The sequence below is a fragment of the Microcaecilia unicolor genome, chromosome 4, assembly GCF_901765095.1.
Source record: "Microcaecilia unicolor chromosome 4, aMicUni1.1, whole genome shotgun sequence".
Lineage (NCBI taxonomy): Eukaryota > Metazoa > Chordata > Amphibia > Gymnophiona > Siphonopidae > Microcaecilia > Microcaecilia unicolor.
Window position 1 is genome coordinate 319,602,996 of NC_044034.1, and position 22,714 is coordinate 319,625,709.

Here is a 22,714-nt window from a genome sequence, read left to right on the forward strand (position 1 = left end):
TAGTCGGTTTGGACAGTCGGTGCTGCAGAATCTGATCGAGGTTAGAATCCAACTCACCCCCCCTAGGCCCATTTTTATTCTGTTCCAGGCTGCACTCTCAGTTAGTTGTTTCTTCGTAGGTCAATTCTTCTTACGTCCTCGCCATTGCGAGGCCCAATTGACCCTGTTTGTTGTTTTGAGTGAGCCTGGGGGCTAGGGATACCCCAGTCGTGAGAACAAGCAGCCTGCTTGTCCTCGGAGAAAATGAAGATACATACCTGTAGCAGATATTCTCCGAGGACAGCAGGCTGATTGTTCTCACATACCCGCCTGCCTCCCCTTTGGAGTTGTCTTTCCTTCTTTGCTTTGTTATCGAACTATGGGACTACTACTACTACTATTAGTAGTAGCTACAAGGCGTACGCAGCGCTGCACAAACATAGAAGAAAGACAGTCCCTGCTCAAAGAGCTTACAATCTAATAGACAAAAAAAAAATAAAGTACTACTACTACCTACTTGACATTTCTAAAGCGCTACTAGGGTTACGCAGCGCTGTACAATTTAACATAGAAGGACAGTCCCTGCTCAAAGGAGCTTACAATCTAAAGGACAAATGTACAGTCAGTCAGATAGGGGCAGTCTAGATTTCCTGAACGGTATAAAGGTTAGGTGCCGAAAGCAACATTGAAGAGGTGGGCTTTGAGCAAGGATTTGAAGATGGGTAGGGAGGGGGCTTGGCGTAAGGGCTCAGGAAGTTTATTCCAAGCATAGGGTGAGGCGAGGCAGAATGAGCGGAGCCTGGAGTTGGCGGTGGTGGAGAAAGTAAGCAAATCAAATCAATTAATGTGTACAGGAAGGAGGAGAGGAGGGTAGGTGGAGGCGAATGGTTACAAGTGGTTACGAGTCAAAAGCAATGTTAAAGAGGTGGGCTTTCAGTCTAGATTTAAAGATGGCCAAGGATGGGGCAAAACGTAGGGGCTCAGGAAGTTTATTCCAGGCGTAGGGTGCAGCGAGACAGAAGGCGCGAAGTCTGGAGTTGGCAGTAGTGGAGAAGGGAACAGATAAGAAGGATTTATCCATGGAGCAGAGTGCACGGGAAGGGGTGTAGGGAAGGACGAGTGTGGAGAGATATTGGGGAGCAGCAGAGTGAGTACATTTATAGGTTAGTAGAAGACGTTTGAACAGGATGCGAAAAATGGATTAGGGAGCCAGTGAAGCGACTTGAGGAGAGGGTAGTATGAGTAAAGCGACCCTGGCGGAAGACGAGACGGGCAGCAGAGTTTGAACCAATTGGAGAGGGGAGAGGTGATTAAGTGGGAGGCCCGCAAGAAGCCGATGCAGTAGTCTAAACGAGAGGTGACAAGGGTGTGGATGAGGGTTTTGGTAGAGTGCTTCGGAAAGAAAGGGGGCGGATTTTCGGAATGTGGTAAAGAAAGAAATGACAGGTCTTGGCGATCTGCTGGATATGAGCAGAGAAGGAGAGAGAAGAGTCAAAGATTGACCTCAAGGTTCGAGCTGAGGAGACAGGGAGAATGAGAGAGCCATCAACAGAAATAGAAAACGGGGGGGGAGTGGGGAGGTGGGTTTGGGGGGGAAATGAGAAGCTCGGTTTGGTCATGGTTTAATTTCAGGTGGCGTTGAGACATCCAGACAGCAATGTCAGACAAGCACGCTGAAACTTTGGTTTGGATGCAAGGTGAGATATCAGGGGTAGAAAGGTAGATTTGGGAGTCATCAGCATAGAGATGGTAGGAAAAAGCTATGGGATGAGATTAATGAACCAAGGGAAGAAGTGTAGATAGAAAAGAGGAGGGGACCAAGAACAGAACCCTGAGGTATGCCGACAGGCAGAGGGATAGAAGTAGAAGAGGATCCACCAGAGTGAACACTGAAGGTGCGGAGGGAGAGGTAGAAAGAAAACCAGGAAAGGACAGAGCCCTGGAATCCAAGTGAGGACAGGGTATCGAGGAGTATGCTGTGATCGACAGTGTCAAAAGCAGCAGAAAGATCAAGAAGAATGAGGATGGAATAGAGACCTCTGGATTTAGCCAGTAATAGATCATTGGAGACTTTAGTAAGCGCAGTTTCGGTTGAGTGGAGAGGCTGAAAACCAGATTATAGGGGTCAAGAATAGCATGAGAGAAAATCAAGGCAGCGGTGGTGAACAGCACGCTCAAGTAATTTGGAGAGAAAAGGGAGGAAGGAGATGGGTCGGTAATTAGAGGGACAAGTAGGGTCGAGTGAAGGCTTCTTAAGGAGAGGTGTGACCACAGCATGTTTAAAGGCAGTAGGGACAGTTGCAGTGGAAAGTGAGAGGTTGAGAATGTGACAGATAAAAGGAATAAGAGCAGGTGAGATAGCATTAAGAAGGTGGGTGGGAATGGGATCAGAGGAACAGGTGGTACATTTTTAGGAAGAAAGGAGAAGTGTAGTTTCCTCTATAGTAACTTCAGGAAAGGAGGAAAAGGAATGAGGGGAAGGAGAGAGAGGGGAACGGACTAGTGGAGGGAGAGGTGGCGAAGTAGAGAATTCAAGGTTTATCTTTTGAACCTTGTGAAAGAATTCAGCAAGGGTCTGAGGAGATAATGAAGGGGGAGTTGGGGGAGGGGGTACCTTGAGGAGAGAGTTCAATGTGGTAAAGAGAAGTCGAGGGTTAGAGCCAAGAGAGTTGGTCAGTTGGATATAATAATCCTGTTTGGCGCGTAAAAGAGCAGATTGGAAGGAGGTCTGCATGAACTTAAAGTGTAAGAAATCAGCAAGGGCCCGAGATTTCCGCCAGAGGCGTTCGGCGGAGCGGGTACAGGAACGTAGGTAGCGGATATTAGAAGTCAGCCAAGGTTGGGGTTTTGTACGCCTTATAGGGCGGGTCATCAAAGGTGCAAGAGTGTCTAAGACAGAGGATAGAGTATTATTGTAAGAAGAAACAGCCTCGTTGACAGACGTGGATGGTGCCACAGTAGAGAGGGAAGCGTGACGGGTGGGAAGCTGATGGCCGCGCATGCGCGGTGCGCACGTCCCCGTGTGATCGAAGGCTCTAGCAAACTTTTGTTGCTAGGAAGATTTTCCGGTCTTCTGGGCTGCCGTGGACATCACCCAGTCGTGAGAACAATCAGCCTGCTATCCTTGGAGAATATCTGCTACAGGTATGTATCTTCATTCTTTTCAAAGTTGGTAAATCTCCTAATGACTAAATTGTATCTCAATAAAGCCCTAAACATATAATAAGATGTTTCTCCAATATATTAAGGTGCCTTATATGAAAAAGATTTTTTCTTGATGCCACGGTGACCAAATGTAGGTCTATCCAGTCTTTTAAAGATGTACCCATTTACACCGAAGATAAATTACTTATCTGAAACTTTCATGTCCTGCCAAAGTGTTGATTGTCTCTGTTGACTCAGTCCAGTGTGTAGTTCCTCATGTAGTATCACCAAATCAAACAAATAATAAAAAACAGTGTCACTCTCTGTGAAATTCAAACAGTCCTTGCTTTTAATCCTCGACTCAATCTTGCTGGTGTGTATTGTTAGATGATTATTTTATCGCACAGATCAGCTGAGTTTCATTAGGTCTTCTTCAGGAGGAACCCCCTTAAAAGTTCATACACAATAGAAACTCCACCATGAATCTCTACATTTGTTCTTTAGCACCTCTATCTAATAACTAAAATCTAATAAACAAACAAAACTAAACAAACCATATGGTTCAAAAGAATCTCATACATAAATATATATTCATGAAATAGTCACTCACCAAATGGGAACTCCAACCACAATCGATCAGAATGATACGTTCATTCAAAAAGTCGAACCAGTTTAAATAGGATCCGGAAATAGACACTCCCACTCACGCATGGGTGGGCACTATGACCTAATCCCCAACATCACTGCATAATCCATATACCAAAATCAACCTATCCATTCAACTTCTCGATTTAGACCCCTTGGGTCAACTGTGTTCCACTTAAATATGAATCGTTGTTCCTTAGTCCTATATAATAATTCTCACCTCCAACGTTCTAATGTGCCTGGGACTGTGGCTCCCTCGCAGGTGGTCTGCTAGGCAGTTTAGAACGTTCAGACGTGAGTGACGTCACTGACAGCTGATTCCAAGGCAAGGGGGGAGTAGTAGGGAAACATGCAGAGCGTGTTTTCCTACTCCTCCCCCTGCCTGGGAAACAGCTGTCAATGCCCCCCCCCCCTTGGCGCAACACCAAAGCCCCTGCTCTGCAAAACCGTGAGCCTGCCTACCAATCAGCTCTCAGTGCCACTCCCCCAGGCGCATCACCCAAGACCCTCCCCCGGCGAATCACCAAAGCCCCTACCCCCCCCCCCCATCTTGGTCACATCAACCCCCTAGCCACCCGCAGCTGCCAATACAAACGCTGTCCGGCCAGTGCTGCTTCTCCTGTGGAGCAGCAGCGGCCGGTACAAAAAGAAAAAAGCCAAAAAAAAATTTTAACCTGAAACGCGGCTCCGTAGACAGCCATCTGGCATTGGCTGTCATCTCTGCAGCCGCTCCTCCTCTCCCCTCCACATCACTGCCCCTGCAGGAAGACCCCGGAGGAGCGCAGCATTGTCAGAGTGGAGAGGAGGAGCGGCTGCAGAGACGACAGCCAATGCCAGATGGCTGTCTACGGAGCCGAGGTTCAGGTTACAATTCTTTTTTTGGCTTTTTTCTGTTGGTACCGGCCGCTGCTGCTCAACAGGAGACACAGCAGCGACAGGACAGCGTTAGTATTGGCAGCTGCGGGTGGCGAGGGGGTTGATGTGCCCGAGGGGAGGGGTAGGGGCTTGGGTGATGGGCCGAGGGGGGAGGGGAGAGTCGCTGGACATGGGTAGCTGGAGGGGGGGAGGGGAGGGTCGCTGGACATGGATGGCTGCAGGGGGGGCAGGGAAGAGGGAGGTGGGGAGGGGGTCCTGAGACCAGATGGGTGGCTGCAGGGGAGACAGAAGGGACGCTGCAGGGGGGGCAGGGGGAGAGGAGGGTCACTGAACATGAGTGGCTGCAGGGGGGGGCAGGGGAGAAAGGTGGGTCACTGGACATGGGTGGCTACAGGGGGGGCAAGGGGAAAGGAGAGGAGGGTCGTTGGACATGGGTGGCTGCAGGGGGAGAGGAGGGTTGCTGGACATGGGTGGCTGCAGGGGGGGCAGGGGAGACAGGAGGGACGCTGCAGGGGGGGGGGATTACCTTGCTAGCGCCCGTTTCATTGCCTACCAAAACGGGCCTTTTATACTAGTAAACAATATATCCGAAGCATTCCCCCCATTCAACATAGTTATCTGCAACAGAACTTCAGATCTTGTTGCGTATGATTGTACGTGGACCAGTGTGAAGTTAACGGAACTTCCTCCTTGTGGTGTTTTAGATTACTAAAATGTTCACATATAAGTACTTTTATGAGGCGTCTAGTTTGGCCAATATAATAAAGGTTACATGGGCATATTATGCAATACACCACATTTGAGCTTGTGCAATCCGTATGTTGTCTCAACTTAAACACTTTTTGGGATCCAGGTATATTAATATGATCCGCTTGTATAGCATATTTGCAAAATTTGCAATGTCCACAAATGTGATGACCTGGTTGCTGAATATAATCCAATTTACGACTGTTCAGTAATTCACCAAGATTATAACTCTGTGTGTAGGCAAATTTAGGATAATCAACAAACTCAGGATGTATCTGTAAAACATGCCAGAACCTTTGTAGAATCCCCCATACTCGATGGACTTGTGTGGAATAAGGTAAAACACAAACTAAGGATGAATCCATTATTTGTGGACGATCCTGTAAAAGCCACTCCCTGTTAGTGAAAGAAGCTCTTTTATATGCTTGACGGCCACCCAAGGGGGATATCCCCGGTCCACAAATCTATGGTACAGCTTCTTAGCATGTATTTTAAACTGGTCCTGAGTTGAACATAACCGCTTGATTCTGAAAAACTGTCCCATAGGGATGTTGTTATGTAAACTTTTGGGGTGAATGCTGGAATATTGTAAAAAGTGTTTCTGTCACTTTCCTTCCTATATAATGTGGTAGCAAAAGCCCCCATATTATCTATGGAGACATTGATGTCGAGAAAATTGACTTTGTGTGGGGTTGTAAGAGGTAGAGAACGTTATTGCTGAATCCACTTGGTTAAGATATGAAAGAAATTGTTCAAATTGTTCTGAAGATCCCTGCCATACCATGATCACATCGTCAAGAAACCTTTTCCACATAATAATGTTAGATTGAAATTGACTGTGATAAACATATGTTTCCTCGAACTTTGTCATATAAAGGCAAGCGATGGAAGGATCCACCGTTGCACCCATCGCTATACCCCGGATTTGTAACTAATATTGTTTTTCAAATCTAAAATAGTTATTATTTATGACAAGTTCAGTCATTTTGTTCAACAAAGACAGCTTCAGGCCCGAAATAGGCGACTGAGATAGATATTCATCAACCACTTTCAAAGCTTTATCCTGTGGGATACTTGTGTAGAGGGCATTGACGTCCATGGTGACTAAAAAAATTTTTTTATTTGAATGTAAATCTACTTGTTGTAAAGATTGAATAAAATGGAGAGAATCCCTGACATGAATTGGCGATGGAACATGCAATTTCAAATAATAGTCTACATATTGAGATAGTGGTTCCATAATCAACCCTCTACAGGTTACTTCCTGTTCCGGGGCAGAGAGAGCAGGGAACCAGAGGAGCCGAAGCAGCTCCGAGCGACGTGCACTCAGGGCGGATCAGCCCTCCCCCCCGTCCCCCGCAAGTAAGAATGCGCTCCGGGGGGGGGGGTTTGCTCCGGAGGGGGGGGTGCGCCGTGGAGGGGGTGCGCGCCGTGCTGCACCCGGGGGGGTGCGCAGCCGCGACCCGCCCCGGGTGTCAGCCGCCCTCGTTACGGCACTGCTCAACATGAAAAATTTTTTCTGATCGGTTCTTTCGACGTCGGCATCAACGTCGTTACCGAGGTCGACGGCATCGATGTCGGCGTCGAGGGAAGCAGCGGCATCAAGAGCGCAGGTAATGGCTGCCGAATGACCGCATTGCACTGAGAGCAGTGAGGCATCGAGTGGGTCTCCACCTATCTTAAGGCCTACTGCTATGCAGGCCCCCCCAGGACCGACCTTTGTCGGATCCAGCCCCGAGGAGGCGTGAGGATTCCACTTCCTCCTCTTCGGTACTGAGAAGTCTTGATGACGGGCGTCGAGCGAAGGCTAAGAAGCACAGTCATCGTTCTCCTTTACATGCACGGTACCGAGAGCTCCGGGGAGCCGAGGGAGTCGGCACCCGAGAAGCGTCGGTGTCGGGAGGACCGCTCACCTTCCATACAAGAAGCGCCAATGCGTCGGTCATCTGGCAGCCTGGTACCGTCTCTCTAGCCTCCTCAGATTCTGGCACCGACACCTGCACCGGCCCCCCAGCATTTTCCGATGGAAGCTCTCGACGAGCGCATCAGAGCCCTTCTTCCAGAGCTTCTGGAGAAATTGCTGTGCCAATCTGCTTCAGTGTCGGGGGTGCTTGCACCTTCTTTACTGACTGCGGAAGCGGCATCTGGACCATCGCCCGTGGTGAAGTCTCCATCCTCGGTGCTGCTTGTGATACCGGCGTCGGCCGCCACCCGGGTCGATTCCCCTTCGACGTCAGTGGAGGAAACTTTGCCGAAGTCCAGGCAGGGGTCGACTTCTCGACATCCCTCACGAGGTCGTCGTTCCTTGACGTCGAGACAGGCTTGGGTTCGGGCTGCTCTTAGGTAGCTTTTGTCCAAGGATGAGCGCTCGTGGGAAGAGGAGGAAGACCCCAGGTACTTTTCGAAGCAAGAGTCATGTGGGGTTCCCTCTGATCCTACTCCGCCAATTGAAAGAAGAATGTCCCCACCTGAGAGTCTTTCTTTCTCATCTTTTGTTCGGGAAATGTCTAAGGACATTCCATTCCCTATGGAGGTTGTGGATGAGCCCAGGGTCAAGATGCTCGAGGTCTTGGATTATCCTTCTCCGCCTCCTGAGGTTGCAACGGCCCCCTTGCATAATACACTAAGCGCATAGGCGCCAGGTATAAGAGGCTAGCCTCCCCAGCCAGAAGTTTCCCTCCCCCATGCAACTCTCACTTGTCTTCAGGCTGGGTGGCTGGCATCGAGTTCGAGTCCTCCTGCTGATCGAGAAATCGCCAAGTGGTTCCCGGGTCATATGGCAAAGGGTGAGTACGGGTCCGTGCCCACCTGCCCCCTAGGGCTTCCTCCTGTATGTGTGATGGGCAAACTCAGCTCCAGAGCTCTATGAAAGTTGTCTGATGCTTTCAACGAGTGTCCTGGCAGCTGCCGATCATGTTTCGGTTGCGAGATCAATGTCAATAGCTTATTTTCTTAAGCTCTGAAAAGTGTGATTTTTGGCATTTCCAGCAAGTTGTTGGATTATAATCAATTGCTTTACGTGCTCCCTGAGGTTCTGAAAATACTGAAGAATCTGACAACGTGGTAAATGCACAGATCACACTACAGAATAAATGATATTCACGCATGTTTTATATTAAAACCCCAGATGTCTCGGGTATTTAAAATATCTGGACGTGGAACCATGGATCGTCTATTCTCTCCAGATTTGAAAAATTAAAAAGAAAATGATTGCCTCTCGTTAGGGGTGATGATGCCATCCATTGACGTCTCCCTCCCCCAACTGGTGCAGTCCTGCATGGTGTGTCCCAGCATTCCCCCCCCCCCCCCCACCGACTAGTGCGGCATTGCTCTCCCCCCTCCTCACTCGCCCCACTCTACTAGTTTTTAAATTTTGAAGCCTCCGGCAGCATCAGCAATGAATTTTCTGCCTTCAGCCAGCCCCGGAAGCATTCTCTGTTCAGCGTCCTGCCTACGCGGGAAGTTGTATAGAGGAGGCTTCCGGGGCAGGCAGAAAATTCATTGCTGAGATGCTGCTGGCAAACCTGGAAGCTTGGAGGCATCATGCAGGAGCGGAGTGGGCGTGGAGTGAGGAGGGGGGGTGCGATACCGCACTAATCGGGGGAATGGAGAGCGATTCTTTCCAGCCAGACCAAATGGAAAGGGGGGTGGAGAGATGTGGATGGAGAGATACGGGCCCTGGGGTGGGAGTGCAAGAAAGAGGGAGAAAGAAGGGTGAAGAACATCATGGGAAGGGGACAAAGGGCAGATGATGAACTTGGGGTTAACTGGGATGGGAGCACAGAGAGCAAATGCTGAATACGGGTGGAATAGGGACAGGGACACAGAGGGGTCAGGGGAGGTTATGGATAGGAGAGATAATGAGTTAGAGGGAATGACAGTGGACATGGAGAGAAAAAAGTCAAATAGGAGGTAAGCAGAAGATGGATATGTATGGGGAACAGAGAGAGGAGAAATAAAGATGGAGGGGGGAGATACTGGAATGCATATGTAAAAAGAAATGAGGAAGACAGGCAGAAGGGAAAGAAAAGGCAGACAGTGGATGGAAGGGGCAGAGAAAGCTGGCAGACACCATATGAAAAGGGGAAAAGGGCAGACAGTGGACAGGGACAGAGAAAGCAGACAGACGCTGGATGAAAGGGAGAGAGTGTGAAGAGAAGATGAGGAAAGCAGAAACCAGAGACAACAAAGGTAGAAAAAATGTATTTATTTGCTTTAGAATAAAGTAGTATTGTAGCTGTGGTGATAAATAGAAATGAAAATAAGGTGATCTTTTGTTGGACTAATTTTAATACAGTTTTGACCAACTTTCAGAGACCAAAACCTCCATCCTTAGGTCAGGACAGGACTGTAACAGCAGTACTGACCTAAGGAAGGAGGTTTTGGCCTCTGAATGCTAATTGAAAAAGTATTAGTCCAATAAAATGGTATTATCTTATTTTCTCTGTTTTGTTTTGTTTTATTTCTGTTTTTTTAATTTGTAAAGTGGTGATTGGTATTTGTCAGTGTTTTCAAATTTACGTCTGCTATCTTTATATTTTGCACAGTACTAGGGATATGCATCACTGTTTCTGTGGCGTTGCATTGTATGTGGAATCTGGCCTCTTGGGGGTTCAGTTTAATTTTTGTCTATATATTTCTATTTTAGTTTGTGGTTACTTATTCTATACTTGGTGAGGATGTATCTGTGTTCTATGTGTTTTTGATGACTTATACTGTGCCAAAATTGAAATTTGAAAACTCTTTATCTCTATCTGGTTGTTAATAAAAGGAGCTCATTGTGAATACCATCCACCCTAAAATGATGTTTCCATATCATCAAGCTGATCAATCCATAGACTGGTGGGTTGTGTCCATCTACCAGCAGGTGGAGATAAAGAGCAAACTTTTGCCTCCCTATATGTGGTCATGTGCTGCCGGAAACTCCTCAGTATGTTCTCTATCTCAGCAGGTGGTGGTCACACACAGCAGCAGCTCTGGCTAGGCCTCCAAGCCTAATTTTTAGGTTTTGTTGAGTGCCTGGGGTTGAGGGCTCTTTTGAGCAAGTGCAAACCTGGTGGTGCCAGGTCCCTCCTTTTCTCCCCCCTCCCGCTGGCTCCGTTAAAAAAAAAAAAAAAAAAAAAATTTTGAACGTCCTTAAAGGCGTTTATTTCGACGTTTATTTAAACGTTTATTGCAGCTACTCACTGGGACACCAGGTCGTTACAGCTCGGAGCGGACAGCAGGTAATTTTTACCTTTTTATAGCGGGCAGGGGGTTCCCCGATTTATCTCCACGTGGCATATGGCGTCGGAGGGCGAGGGCGTAAAGAGTCGCTCCCCGGATCGCTTGGGCGCTTCTAGAGGGGATGCGGGGGTCTTAAAGCCTGATTCGCCCTTGTTGGGTGACAGTTTCGTGACCGATGAATGTCCCGGTCCTTCCTCCGGCGTGGCGATTTTTCCCGCCATAAACGCCCATCCCCCGCTCCTCGCCTCCGCCATCTTGGCCGGCCACGCGGCTCGGACGGCTTCTTCTTGGGCCGCCCTTGAGGTTGGAGACATTAATGCCATGAACGCCCTTAATTTGGGCGATGGCACAAAAGCGGCTAAAGTTAAGCGCCGTTCTTCCCGCGCAGCTCCTTCGCGGAGTGTCGCGCCGGACGCCACTTTGGATGCGCAGCATGTCTCTCCCCCGCTCTTGCGAGCGCCGGTTGAGGGTGCGTCTAGGGCTGTTGCCCAGGCTGCGGAAGTACACAGTCTGGGGGGTTTCTCCCCCGAGTTTGTTTTGCTGCTGCATCAGGCCTTCCTTATGCAAAATGCTGCCCCTGCTCCCTCGTCTGGTAAAGAGGTTGAGGTTCCCAGAGGTAAACGCCCTCAGGTTGATTCCCAGGCCTTGGAGGACTTTGTCTCCTCCGATGTAAATGAGGGCAGCGTATCTGAGGTCTCCCAACGGTCCTTTGCGGATTCCTTGGAGGAGACGGATCCCCGCTCGGATGGAGCGGATGACCCCTCTGCAGCGCGGCTTTTTAGCTCAGAGGATTTGTCCAACCTGTTGGTACAGGCCATGGACACTTTGAAGATTTCCTCTCTGGAGGACGTCTCTCCCTCAGCCCCTGTTGGCTCTGCCATTATGCTGGGGACGAAGCGCCCGCCTAGAACCTTCCACGTGCATGATGCCATGCACACCTTAATTGCGGCTCAATGGGATGTCCCGGAAGCGAGCCTTAAAGTGGCTAGGGCTATGTCCCGCCTCTATCCTTTGACTGAAAGGGAACGTGAGGCCTATCTGTGGCCTACCGTGGATTCTTTAATCACTGCGGTGACTAAGAAAACGGCGTTGCCGGTGGAAGGTGGCACGGCCCTAAAGGACGCCCAAGACAGAAGATTGGAGGCGGCCTTAAGGTCGTCCTTTGAGGCAGCTGCTTTTAAGTTTGCAGGCCTCAATTTGCGGCTCCTATGTGGCCAGGGCGTGCCTGACTATGGTGCAGCGGGCTTTCCCCTCGGATCTTTCCTTGAGGGCTGATTGGCCGGCCCTGGAATCGGGCTTAGCCTATTTGGCAGACTTGCTGTATGATGTCTTGAGGGCCTCAGCGAAAGGCATGGCTCAGACAATCTCTGTGCGGCGGTGGCTTTGGCTGAAACATTGGTCTGCTGATCACGCCTCTAAATCCCGCCTGGCTAGATTGCCTTTTAAAGGCAAGCTGCTCTTTGGGGTCGAGCTGGACAAAATCGTGACCGATCTCGGCACGTCTAAGGGCAAGAAGTTACCAGAGGTCAGGGTTCGGGCTAGTTCTCGCCCTGGTACCTCCAGAGGACGGTTTCAGGAAGCCCGTCGGTACCGCCCGGGCAGGTCGGGCTCCTCTGCCCCCTCTTCCTTCAAGAGGAACTTCTCCCCCAAGCAGCATTCCTTTCGCAGAGACCGCCGTCCCGGAGGTGCTCCCTCCGGTCCTCCCCCAGGGTCTCGTACCCAATGACGGGGCCTTGGTCCACGCCCCAGTGCAGATTGGAGGACGGCTGTCCTCGTTTATGGGCGAGTGGACCACAATAACTTCAGACGCTTGGGGTGCTGGAAGTCATCAGAGATGGCTACAAGCTAGAGTTCTGCCGACCCTTAAAAGACGGGTTTGTACTCTCTCCCTGCAAGTCTCCGGTTAAAAGCTGTGGTAGTGCAGCAGACCTTGAACAATCTGATCCGCCTGGGGGCGGTCGTTCCGGTGCCAGAAAATCAGCTTGGCAAGGGATGTTACTCCTTTTTCTTTGTGATACCAAAGAAAGGAGGTTCTGTACGGCCTATCCTCGACCTCAAAGGGGTCAATTGGGCCTTGAAAGTTCGGCACTTTCGCATGGAGACCCTCCGCTCTGTTATAGCGGCAGTGAAGGCAGCAGAGTTCCTGGCATCCTTGGACATCAAGGAAGCGTACTTGCATATTCCCATTCTGGCCTCCTCATCAACGCTTTCTGCGTTTTGCAGTACTGGGCCGACACTTCCAGTTCAGAGCCCTCCCGTTCGGGTTGGTACTGCTCCGCGGACCTTCTCCAAAGTAATGGTGGTCATCGCGGCCTTCCTGAGGAAGGAAGGAGTTTCAAGTCCATCCTTATCTGGACGACTGGTTGATCCAAGCCCCCTCTTATGCAGAGTGCGGCAAAGCTGTGAACCGGGGTGGTTGCTCCTTGAGCTCCCTGGGGTGGATCATCAACTGGGAGTAAAGCCAGCTGTGCCCGACTCCAGTCCCTGGAGTATCTGGGAGTTCGATTCGACACCCAAGTGGGCAGAGTGTTCCTGCCAGACAATCGGATTGTCAAGTTTCAGGCTCAGGTGGACTAGTTCCTAGTAGCCTCTCCTATTCGGGCTTGGGAATACGTGCAGCTGTTGGGCTCTATGACGGCCACGATGGAAGTAGTGCCCTGGGCCAGGGCTCATATGAGACCACTACAACAATCTCTGCTGCTGCGCTGGACTCCGATGTCGGAGAATTATGCTGTGCGCCTTCCCTTGGACCCAGCAGTGCGCAAGGCGCTGAGCTGGTGGACGCAGACAGTCAAGTTGTCTGCAGGAATGCCTCTGGTGACCCCGGAGTGGATTGTCGTCACGACAGACGCCTCTTTGATGGGCTGGGGAGCCCACTGCTTGGGAAGGACAGCGCAGGGGCTCTGGTCTCCTGCAGAGGCAAGTGGTCTATCAACCTCCTGGAACTCAGGAGGTTGGTGTTGTTGGAGTTGTTGGAGTTCATCCCGGTACTGGTGTTGAAGCCTGTACGGGTCCTGTCGGACAATGCCACAGCTGTGGCCTATGTCAACCGCCAGGGAGGTACCAAGAGCGCCCCTCTAGCCAAGGAGGCCATGAATCTATGCCAGTGGGCGGAAGCGAACCTGGAACAGCTGTCAGCGGCCCACATTGCCGGAGTCATGAATGTCAAGGCGGACTTTCTCAGTTGCCATACCTTGGAGCCCGGAGAGTGGCAGCTATCTGCTCAGGCATTCTTGGGCATCACGAAGCGCTGGGGCCAGCCGAGCCTAGATCTGATGGCGTCATCGGCCAATTGCCAAGTGCCGCGCTTTTTCAGCAGAGGACGGGACCCTCGATCCCTGGGAGTAGATGCTCTTCTCCAACAGTGGCCGACACAAGAGCTTCTCTATGTGTTCCCGCCCTGGCCCATGTTGGGCAGGGTGCTAGACCGGGTGGCAAAGCATCCCGGCAGGGTAATCCTGGTGGGTCCGGATTGGCCCAGACGTCCCTGGTATGCGGACTTGATCAGGCTCTCAGTCGGCGATCCTCTGCGGCTGCCAGTGGAGCAGGGCCTGTTACATCAGGGTCCCGTGGTGATGGAGGATCCCTCCCCCTTTGGTCTTATGGCCTGGCTATTAAGCGGCAGCGTCTGAGAAAGAAGGGCTTCTCAGACAAGGTCATCGCCACTATGCTGAGAGCGAGGAAGCGCTCTACTTCTACTGCTTACGCCAGGGTTTGGCGTATCTTTGCAGCGTGGTGTGAAGCAGGCTCACTTTCTCCCTTCACTGCTCCAATTTCTTCAGTGTTGGCGTTCCTGCAAGAAGATCTGGAGAAAGGCCTGTCGCTCAGTTCCCTGAAAGTTCAGGTAGCGGCTCTGGCTTGCTTCAGGGGCCGCCTGAAGGGTGCTTCCCTGGCTTCGCAGCCAGATGTGGTGCGCTTTCTCAAGGGAGGTTAATCACCTGCGCCCTCCTCTGCACTCAGTGGTGCCTGCGTGGAATCTCAACCTGGTGCTAAGAGTATTGCAGAAGCCGCCTTTTGAACCCTTGTCGAAGGCATCTCTGAAAGACCTGACGTTGAAAGCAGTCTTTTTGGTGGCTATCACTTCAGCCAGAAGAGTTTCCGAGCTCCAGGCACTCTCATGTCGAGAGCTTTTTCTGCAGTTCACTGAGGCAGGAGTGACTATTCGCACAGTGCCTTCCTTCCTGCCCAAGATGTTTTTCGCTTCCATGTGATTCAGCAGCTCTGTCTCCCTTCCTTTCGTAGGGAGGTCTACCCAGAGGAATACTCTGCTCTCAATTTCTGAATGTGAGACGAGTCATCATCAGATACTTGGAAGTGACCAATGATTTCCGGAAATCGGATCATCTGTTTGTCCTGTTTACAGGTCCTCGTAAGGGTCTGCAGGCTTCTAAGCCTACAGTGGCAAGATGGGCAAGGAAGCCATTGCAGCGGCTTAGGTGGCCGCGGGGAAGGCCCATACCTTTGCCAGGCATTACCGCTTGACTGTGGCTGCTCGGGCGGAGGCCCGGTTTGGAGCTTCAGTGTTGCGGTCAGGGATTTCTATGTCCCGCCCCTGGGTGAGTACTGCTTCGGTACATCCCACCAGTCTATGGATTGATCAGCTTGATGATATGGAAGGTAAAATTATGTATCATACCTGATAATTTTCTTTCCATTAATCATAGCTGATCAATCCATAGCCCCTCCCAGATATCTGTACTGTTTATATTCTGGTTGAATTTTAGGTTCAAGTTTAGCCTTCAGTTACTTCAGGAGGACTTCGTGTTCAAGTTCTTCTTTCACTTGGATTCTTCAAGAGTTGAGACGAGTGAGCTGCTGCATTAACTCTCCCCTCCGTTTACGGGGCTGGATTGAGATTTAAATTCTGCCGGCACTCCCTCCCGCTTCATGCGGCTGTAGGGCAGCTTTGTACCCCTCCCGCTTCGGCGGTGTTAGGGTCAGTCAGCTCCTCCCGCGGTTGCAGGATAAGCCAGATCCCCCCGCATCGGCGGGTGTGGTGTCCCTCCCCCGCTCCGCGGGGATGAGCGGACGGATTTCCCCTCCCCCACTTGTGTGGGGATGAGCTGGGTTAATTCCCCTCCCCCGTTTCGGCGGTGGTGAGCTGGGCAGAGTGTCCCTTCGTGGGTGTAATTCTCTAAGTGCTGAGTCCTGCGGATGGAGCTTTGATATCGACATACTGAGGAGTTTCCGGCAGCACATGACCACATATAGGGAGGCAAAAGTTTGCTCTCTATCTCCACCTGCTGGTAGATGGACACAACCCACCAGTCTATGGATTGATCAGCTATGATTAATGGAAAGAAAATTATCAGGTATGATACATAATTTTACCTTTGTGGCTCTACATGAGAATTGTGATATGATCCCTTGTTTCATATTGTTGACGGTCTGCATTTTCCGTATGGGTGGTATATTGGTGTATTAGGGTCTGCCCAGTGTAATATTTATGGCACAGTAAGGTTCTGAGTGTGTTTTTGCACAAAGTTGTGCATAGTGTTTTGCAGTTGAGCGATTGTGGTTAGTATATGATTTGAGCAACCACTTTATTCTTTGACATATGATACATATCTAATATCTAAATTTAATAAAAGGGTATTAATTGTGACTTTTTTATTTATTTTTTTCTGTGTGTTATCAGACAATTATGGATTTAAGCTCCACCCTTGGCCCCACCCCTAACCCCACCCCCTTTAGCCTCCCCAAACAGTTGGGCCACCGACCGCCTATGACTAAGCGACGTGCTTATGAGAAATTGGTCGTGCCCTCTTTCTAATCCAGTGGTCCCCAAAAAATCTGAGTCCCAGTACAGAGTCCATGGAGAGTCTGTAATGGTGAAGGCCCAACTTCCTCACGATTCCATGGTGGTGGACTCTGCTCTCAGAAGAGCCAAGAGTACTAGAGACTATGCCTCAGCTCCCCCAAGCAGAGAGTCTAGGTCCTTGGATTCTTTTGGAGGAGAACATATCAGGCCGCTATGCTCGCCACCAAGATCCAAACTTACCAGCTCTACACGAGCATCCACTTGCGGAACTCGGTGAGACAACTGTCTAGTTTGGTTGAAGCACTTCCTCTGGAGCTCGCCGAACCTTTTCACTAGATGGTCAGGCAGCAGAAGGCATGTCGCAAATTCCTGGCCAGGGGGACTTACGACACTTTTGATGTGGCATCCCGAGTAGCTGCTCAAGGTATAGTGATGCGCAGGCTCTCATGGCTGCATGTCTCTGACCTGGATCATAAGACCTAGCAGCAAATGGCGGATGTTCTTTGCCGGGGGGATAATCTTTTTGGAGGAAAAGTAGAGGACATGGTCGATCAGATCAAAAAGCAGCATGATGCTATGGATTCTCTCTCCCGCCGGGCGTCTTTTGCTATCACCTCCTCGTCCAGGAGGTTTTTTGGAGGGAAGAGGAGTGCTCCCTATTCCTATAACAGGCGTAGGTACACTCCTGCTTCTCGGCAGCCTGTTCAGGCTCTGTCCCAGCACGCTCGTTCCCGTCAACAGCGTGCGCCTAAGGCCCCTAGGCTCCCCAGCAAAAGCAAGGGACGGGCTTTTGACTGGCTCCAGTGCAGCATAGCCTCAGAAGAAGTGTCTGTGCCGGACGGCTTGCCTGTCGGGGGGAGGTTGTTATTTTTTCACCAAAGGTGGCATAACCTCCGACAGGTGGGTTCTTCAAATAGTCTGGTTAGGATACACTCTCAGTCTGGAATCAAAACCTTCAAATTGCCCACCGGGACCTCAGTCCTTCAGCTCCCAGCACAAGCAGGTACTTGCAGAGGAACTCTCCACCCTTCTAAATGCCAATGGGAATACAATATATCGTTCCCAATTCCAGGAAGTGTACAGCAGTCATTGGTCTAGTGGCAATCCAAATTCAATCCCAAAAAGTCATAAAAAGGCATACAATACTTGAAAGCATGAGAATTACCCTCAGAAACCAAGGTATTGACCAAGGTCTGACCAACAAGCCAGCTAAGGAAAGCTAAGTTATTTTATGCTATAGCTGTGCTTTTGGAAATATTTGATTCTCAGTGAAAATGTTTGCATTATGAGAAAATTCTGATTGTAAACATGTGAGATTAATTTTCTTACCCAATGAAAGAGATCAGACCACGGACACCAAAATCTTATATAGATAACGGGTCTTGTTGGTCAGACTTTGGTCAATACCTTGGTTTCTGAGGGTAATTCTCATGCTTTTCAAGTATTGTATGCCTTTTTATGACCTTTTGGGATTGAATTTGGCTGTTGTTTAGCTTGTTTTGTATTAGTTTACACAGCTTAGATCAACAGCTCATACTGTTACTTATCTATTAGTCTAGTCCATTCCAAATTCCTCAGCTACAAAAATTGCTGACGACGGATACATCCCTCCTCGGGTGGGGAGCTCATGTAGATGGATTTCACACTCAAGGAGCTTGGTCCTTTCAGGAAAAGGTTCTTCAGATCAACCTCCTGGAATTACGAGCAATCTGGAACGCTCTCAAGGCTTTCAGAGATCGGTTGTCCAATCAAATAATTTTAATTCAGACAGACTATCAGGTTGCAATGTATTACACCAACAAGCAGGGGGGCAGCAGATCTCGCCCTCTGTGTCAGGAAGCCGTCAAGATGTGGCTTTGGGCCCACCACCACGGCATGTTTCTCCAGGCCACATATCTGGCAGGCGTAAACAACAGTCTGGCCGACAGGTTGAGCAGGATCATGCAACCTCATGAGTGTTCACTGAACATGGACGTTGTCCGCAAGATCTTCTGAACGTGGAGCATCCCCTCGGTGGATCTTTTTGCCACTCAGACCAATCACAAAGTCCCTCAATTCTGTTCCAGACTTCAGGGCCATGACAGACTAGCGTCAGATGCCTTTCTCCTTCATTGGGGGACAGGCCTTCTTTATGCATATCCTCCCATACCTCTAGTAGGGAAAACTCTGCTGAAACTCAGGCAAGACCACGGAACCATGATCCTGATTGCACCCTTCTGGCTGCATCAGATTTGGTTCCCTCTTCTGGAGTTGTCCTCTGAAGAACCGTGGAGATTGGAGTGTTTTCTGACCCTCATCACCCAGAACGAGGGGTCGCTTCTACATCCCAACCTCCGGTCTCTGGCTCTCACGGCCTGGATGTTGAGAGCTTAGAAATTGTCTCTTTAGGTCTTTCAGAGGGTGTCTCCCGAGTCTTGCTTGCTTCCAGGAAAATTTCCACGAAAAAGTGTTATTCTTTCATGTGGAGGAGGTTTGCCGTCTGGTGTGACAGCAAGGCCCTAGATCCTTTTTCTTGTCCTACAAGGGCCCTGCTTGAATACCTTCTACACTTGTCAGAGTCTGGTCTCAAGACCAACTCTTTAAGGGTTCACCTCCGTGCAATTAGTGCTGATCATCAACATGTAGAAGGTCAGCCTATCTCTGCACAGCCTTTAGTAATTCGTTTCATGATAGGTTTGCTTTTGTCAAAGCCCCCAGTCAAACCTCCACTAGTGTCATGGGATCTCAACGTTGTTCTCACCCAGCTGATGAAAGCTCCTTTTGAGCCACTGAATTCCTGCCATCTGAAGTACTTGACCTGGAAGGTCATTTTCTTGGTGGCTTCAGCTCGTAGGGTCAGTGAGCTTCAGGCCTTGGTAGTGCATGCACCTTATATCAAATTTCATCATAACAGAGTAGTCCTCCACACGCACCCTAAGTTCCTGCCAAAGGTGGTGTCGGAGTTCCATCTGAACCACTCAGTTGTCTTGCCAACATTCTTTCCCCGTCCTTATACTCGCCCTGGTGAAGACAAGTTGCACACCTTGGCCTGCAAGAGAGCATTGGCCTTTTACGTGGAGAGGACAAAGCCCTTTAGACAGTCCGCCCAGTTGTTTGTTTCTTTTGATCCCAACAGGAGGGGAGTCGCCATCGGAAAATGCACAATCTCCAATTGGCTAGCAGATTGCAACTCCTTCACTTATGCCCAAGCTGGACTGTCTTTAGAGGGTCAGGTCACGGCTCATCATGTTAGAGCCATGGCTGCGTCAGTGGCTCACTTAAAGTCAGCCTCCATTGAAGAGATCTGCAAGGCTGCAACGTGGTCATCAGTCCACACATTCACATCTCACTACTGCCTTCAGCAAGATACCCGACGCGACAGTCGGTTTGGGCAGTCAGTGCTGCAGAATCTGTTCGGGGTTTAGAATCCAACTCCACCCTCCTAGGCCCATTTCTTTTCTGTTCCAGGCTGCACTCTTACTTAGTTGTGTTTCTTTTCAGGTCAATCTAAGTTATGTCCTCGCCATTGCGAGGCCCAGTTGACTAATGTTCTTTGTTTTGAGTGAGCCTGGAGGCTAGGGATACCCCACTGGTGAGAATTATCAGCCTGCTTGTCCTCAGAGAAAATGAAGATACATACCTGTAGCAGGTATTCTCCGAGGAGAGCAGGCTGATTATTCTCACATACACTCCCTCCTCTCCCCTTTGGAATTGTTCGAGTTCTATATTTTGCTTTTTATTAAACTGAGTGAGGGCACGCTCGCGTTACGGGCGGGAAGCCGTTCGCACATGCGTACTGTGCTCACCCCGCTCGACGGAACGTTCCAGAGATTTCTTTTTGTTTTCAAAATTTTTGTTCTGGTCTCCTGGGCCGTCATGGATGACGACCCACTGGTGAGAATAATCAGCCTGCTGTCCTCGGAGAATACCTGCTACAGGTATGTATCTTCATTTTCTCCGAGAATAGCAGGCTGATTGTTCTCAGAAACCCGCCCACCTCCCCTTTGGAGTTGTTGTTGTTTATTTGAATTTATACTTTTTGATTAAACTGAGGAGGCACGCTCACGTGACGGGCGAGAATTCGTCTGCGCATGCGTGGTGCGCGCTGCTCGCGCACCAGAAGACTCTGGCAAAACTTTATTTTTTTGCTTGCAAGAATTTGCCAATTCCTGGGCCAACGCGAACTTCGACCCACATGTGAGAACAATCAGCCTGCTGTCCTCGGAGAATACCTGCTACAGTTAAGTATCTTCGCTTTATTGAATCTGCATTTGCATTGTATATGGTACATATGTATCTATGTTCCCTTGAATTTTCAAAGGGAACCTCTCCAGGGAAAATGCACGCTTATGGATACTGCTAGCAAGGAACATAGGAGCCCTTTTACTAAACCGCGTTAAGTGATAATGCGTACTTAACGCAGGATGTGTTAAAATGTTTTAGTTAGTTTTTCCATTTGTGTGCATTGACCCCGTCGTATTAAAAAAAAAAATCACTAAAGACCCACCTGTTCAGAAAGACATACCCTACCAACCCAACTTAAGTACCTAAACCCTGCAACACAACGTAACCTAAGCTCGTAATGAGCACTATATATCTCTTCTTCTGTACTATTCCTATGTCTCTATAACTATGAACCTTATTAGACTACAACATCACTTTGTATTTGTTTCTCTACCGGAGTTGGCGAACGCCTTCACGGTACTATGTAAGCCACATTGAGCCTGCAAATAGGTGGGAAAATGTGGGATACAAATGTAACAAATAAAAAGGGTGGAGAATGGGCATGGAAGCACTATTCAGCTAGTGGGCTGACATAAGTCAGCATTATTTGGTTGGAGAGTGCTAAACGTGAGGGTCCTTAGTGCCTCCTAAACATGAAGTGATAAGGGCTCCTGCGTTAATTTTTTTTCAGTGGCCATGCACATGGCCAGAAAAAGAAATAATTGGAAAAGGCTGAATTTACAGCTACTCTAGAAATGGGCTTAGCATACAGGCAAGTCCCACTTTAGGATGCACTAAGCCCATTTTCTATCACAGTTGAGTAAAAAGGCCCTTTAGTTTAAAAATTACCTTTTCAATATTAGTTGAAATCTGTTAAGGGAGGAAATAAAAATGCACAAGTCTCCTATATTTCACAGAAGACTATTTTTCATTTTCTGTAACATTTCTGTATCTCTATTCAGACCTATCATATTCCTTACCATGAGTATCTGGATTCTTTTTTTTTCTAGGAATGCTTTGTGTGGAAAGATACAATGCATACATCCAATAACTGCACCAACATTTGTTAAAAATGCTGCCATTATTTACTATTCTCCCAAAGGTGACCTATGCAAAACTATAGATTTCTCACGCTCAGTCAATACATTGGATGAAGCTTGGGTACATGATGGCACAAAATGTGGTACAGATAAGGTAAATAGACTGAATATAACAATGAAAAATGTATTCTCTGTATAATTTCAGATTCTGATTCTTCATATATCATTAAAAACTTATGTTTCCTCCCTTTTACAGGATAAGAAAGAGGAACTTCATGGGCCATTTTTAGATTCTGAAAAAAAATGTTGAGCCAAATATAGGAGGTCTTTTACTAAAGCTTAGCTCGAGTTATCTGCAGCATGGCCCATTTTATTCACAATACCTAAAACCAGAATGATACCACAAAATTACTGACGTGTCGTTCATGGTGAAAATGTATACATAAAAACAACGATATCCACCAGCCTTACAAAATGGCGTCCACTTTCTCTATGACACCGGCAGTGAAGGCTCGACCCGGAAACAGAGTCTGGCTATCATTCTGGTTTTACGTACTGTGACTAGCTATTAGTTACTTGGCCCCCTGAGGAAGCTGAACCACAGAGTGAAATAGATAGCCCCATTGGGCAGATTTAAAGCTAAGTGACTGTTTAGATTCTATGTAATTTAGAAACCAGTCACAACTAACTCACATTTATTTGGAATGACGATTGATTGAGTATAAGAACAAGTGGAGTTTTTTGACCAATGATAAGAATGGAGTCTTAAAGATGCAGGCACTGAGTACATTATTTGTTCGGCTGCCATGCTGAGACTACTGAGGTCTTTTTGTCCACTTTACTAACTTGGTATCACGAGTAAAGGCAACGGTTTATGGTGATCAAGTTAGATTTGAGTATTTCAGCTTATTAACAGTAATTTACACTCAGTTTCGCTGAAAGATTGTCTTGCCCCCTGAAGACAACAGCAAAGCTGCTACTCCATCTATTTCATGGTACCCAAGAAAGAGGGGTCATTTCATCTGATTCTGAACAGCTTTGAAAAAAATCCAGGTTTCACAAAGAAACCTTGTGGTTCATGATTAGAGTTTTT

The 22,714-nt window shown here is 48.8% G+C and overlaps 1 protein-coding gene across 1 annotated transcript in view; it reads left to right on the forward strand.

Annotated features, from left to right (window-relative positions):
- Positions 1–21,931, forward strand: part of LOC115469724 (disintegrin and metalloproteinase domain-containing protein 9-like) — a 581,856-nt gene extending 559,925 nt beyond the window's left edge. The window contains 2 exon segments of the mRNA XM_030202512.1: positions 21,592–21,775; positions 21,878–21,931. Coding sequence (XP_030058372.1) covers positions 21,592–21,775; positions 21,878–21,931 — 238 coding nt within the window.
- Positions 21,932–22,714: the final 783 nt, after the last annotated feature.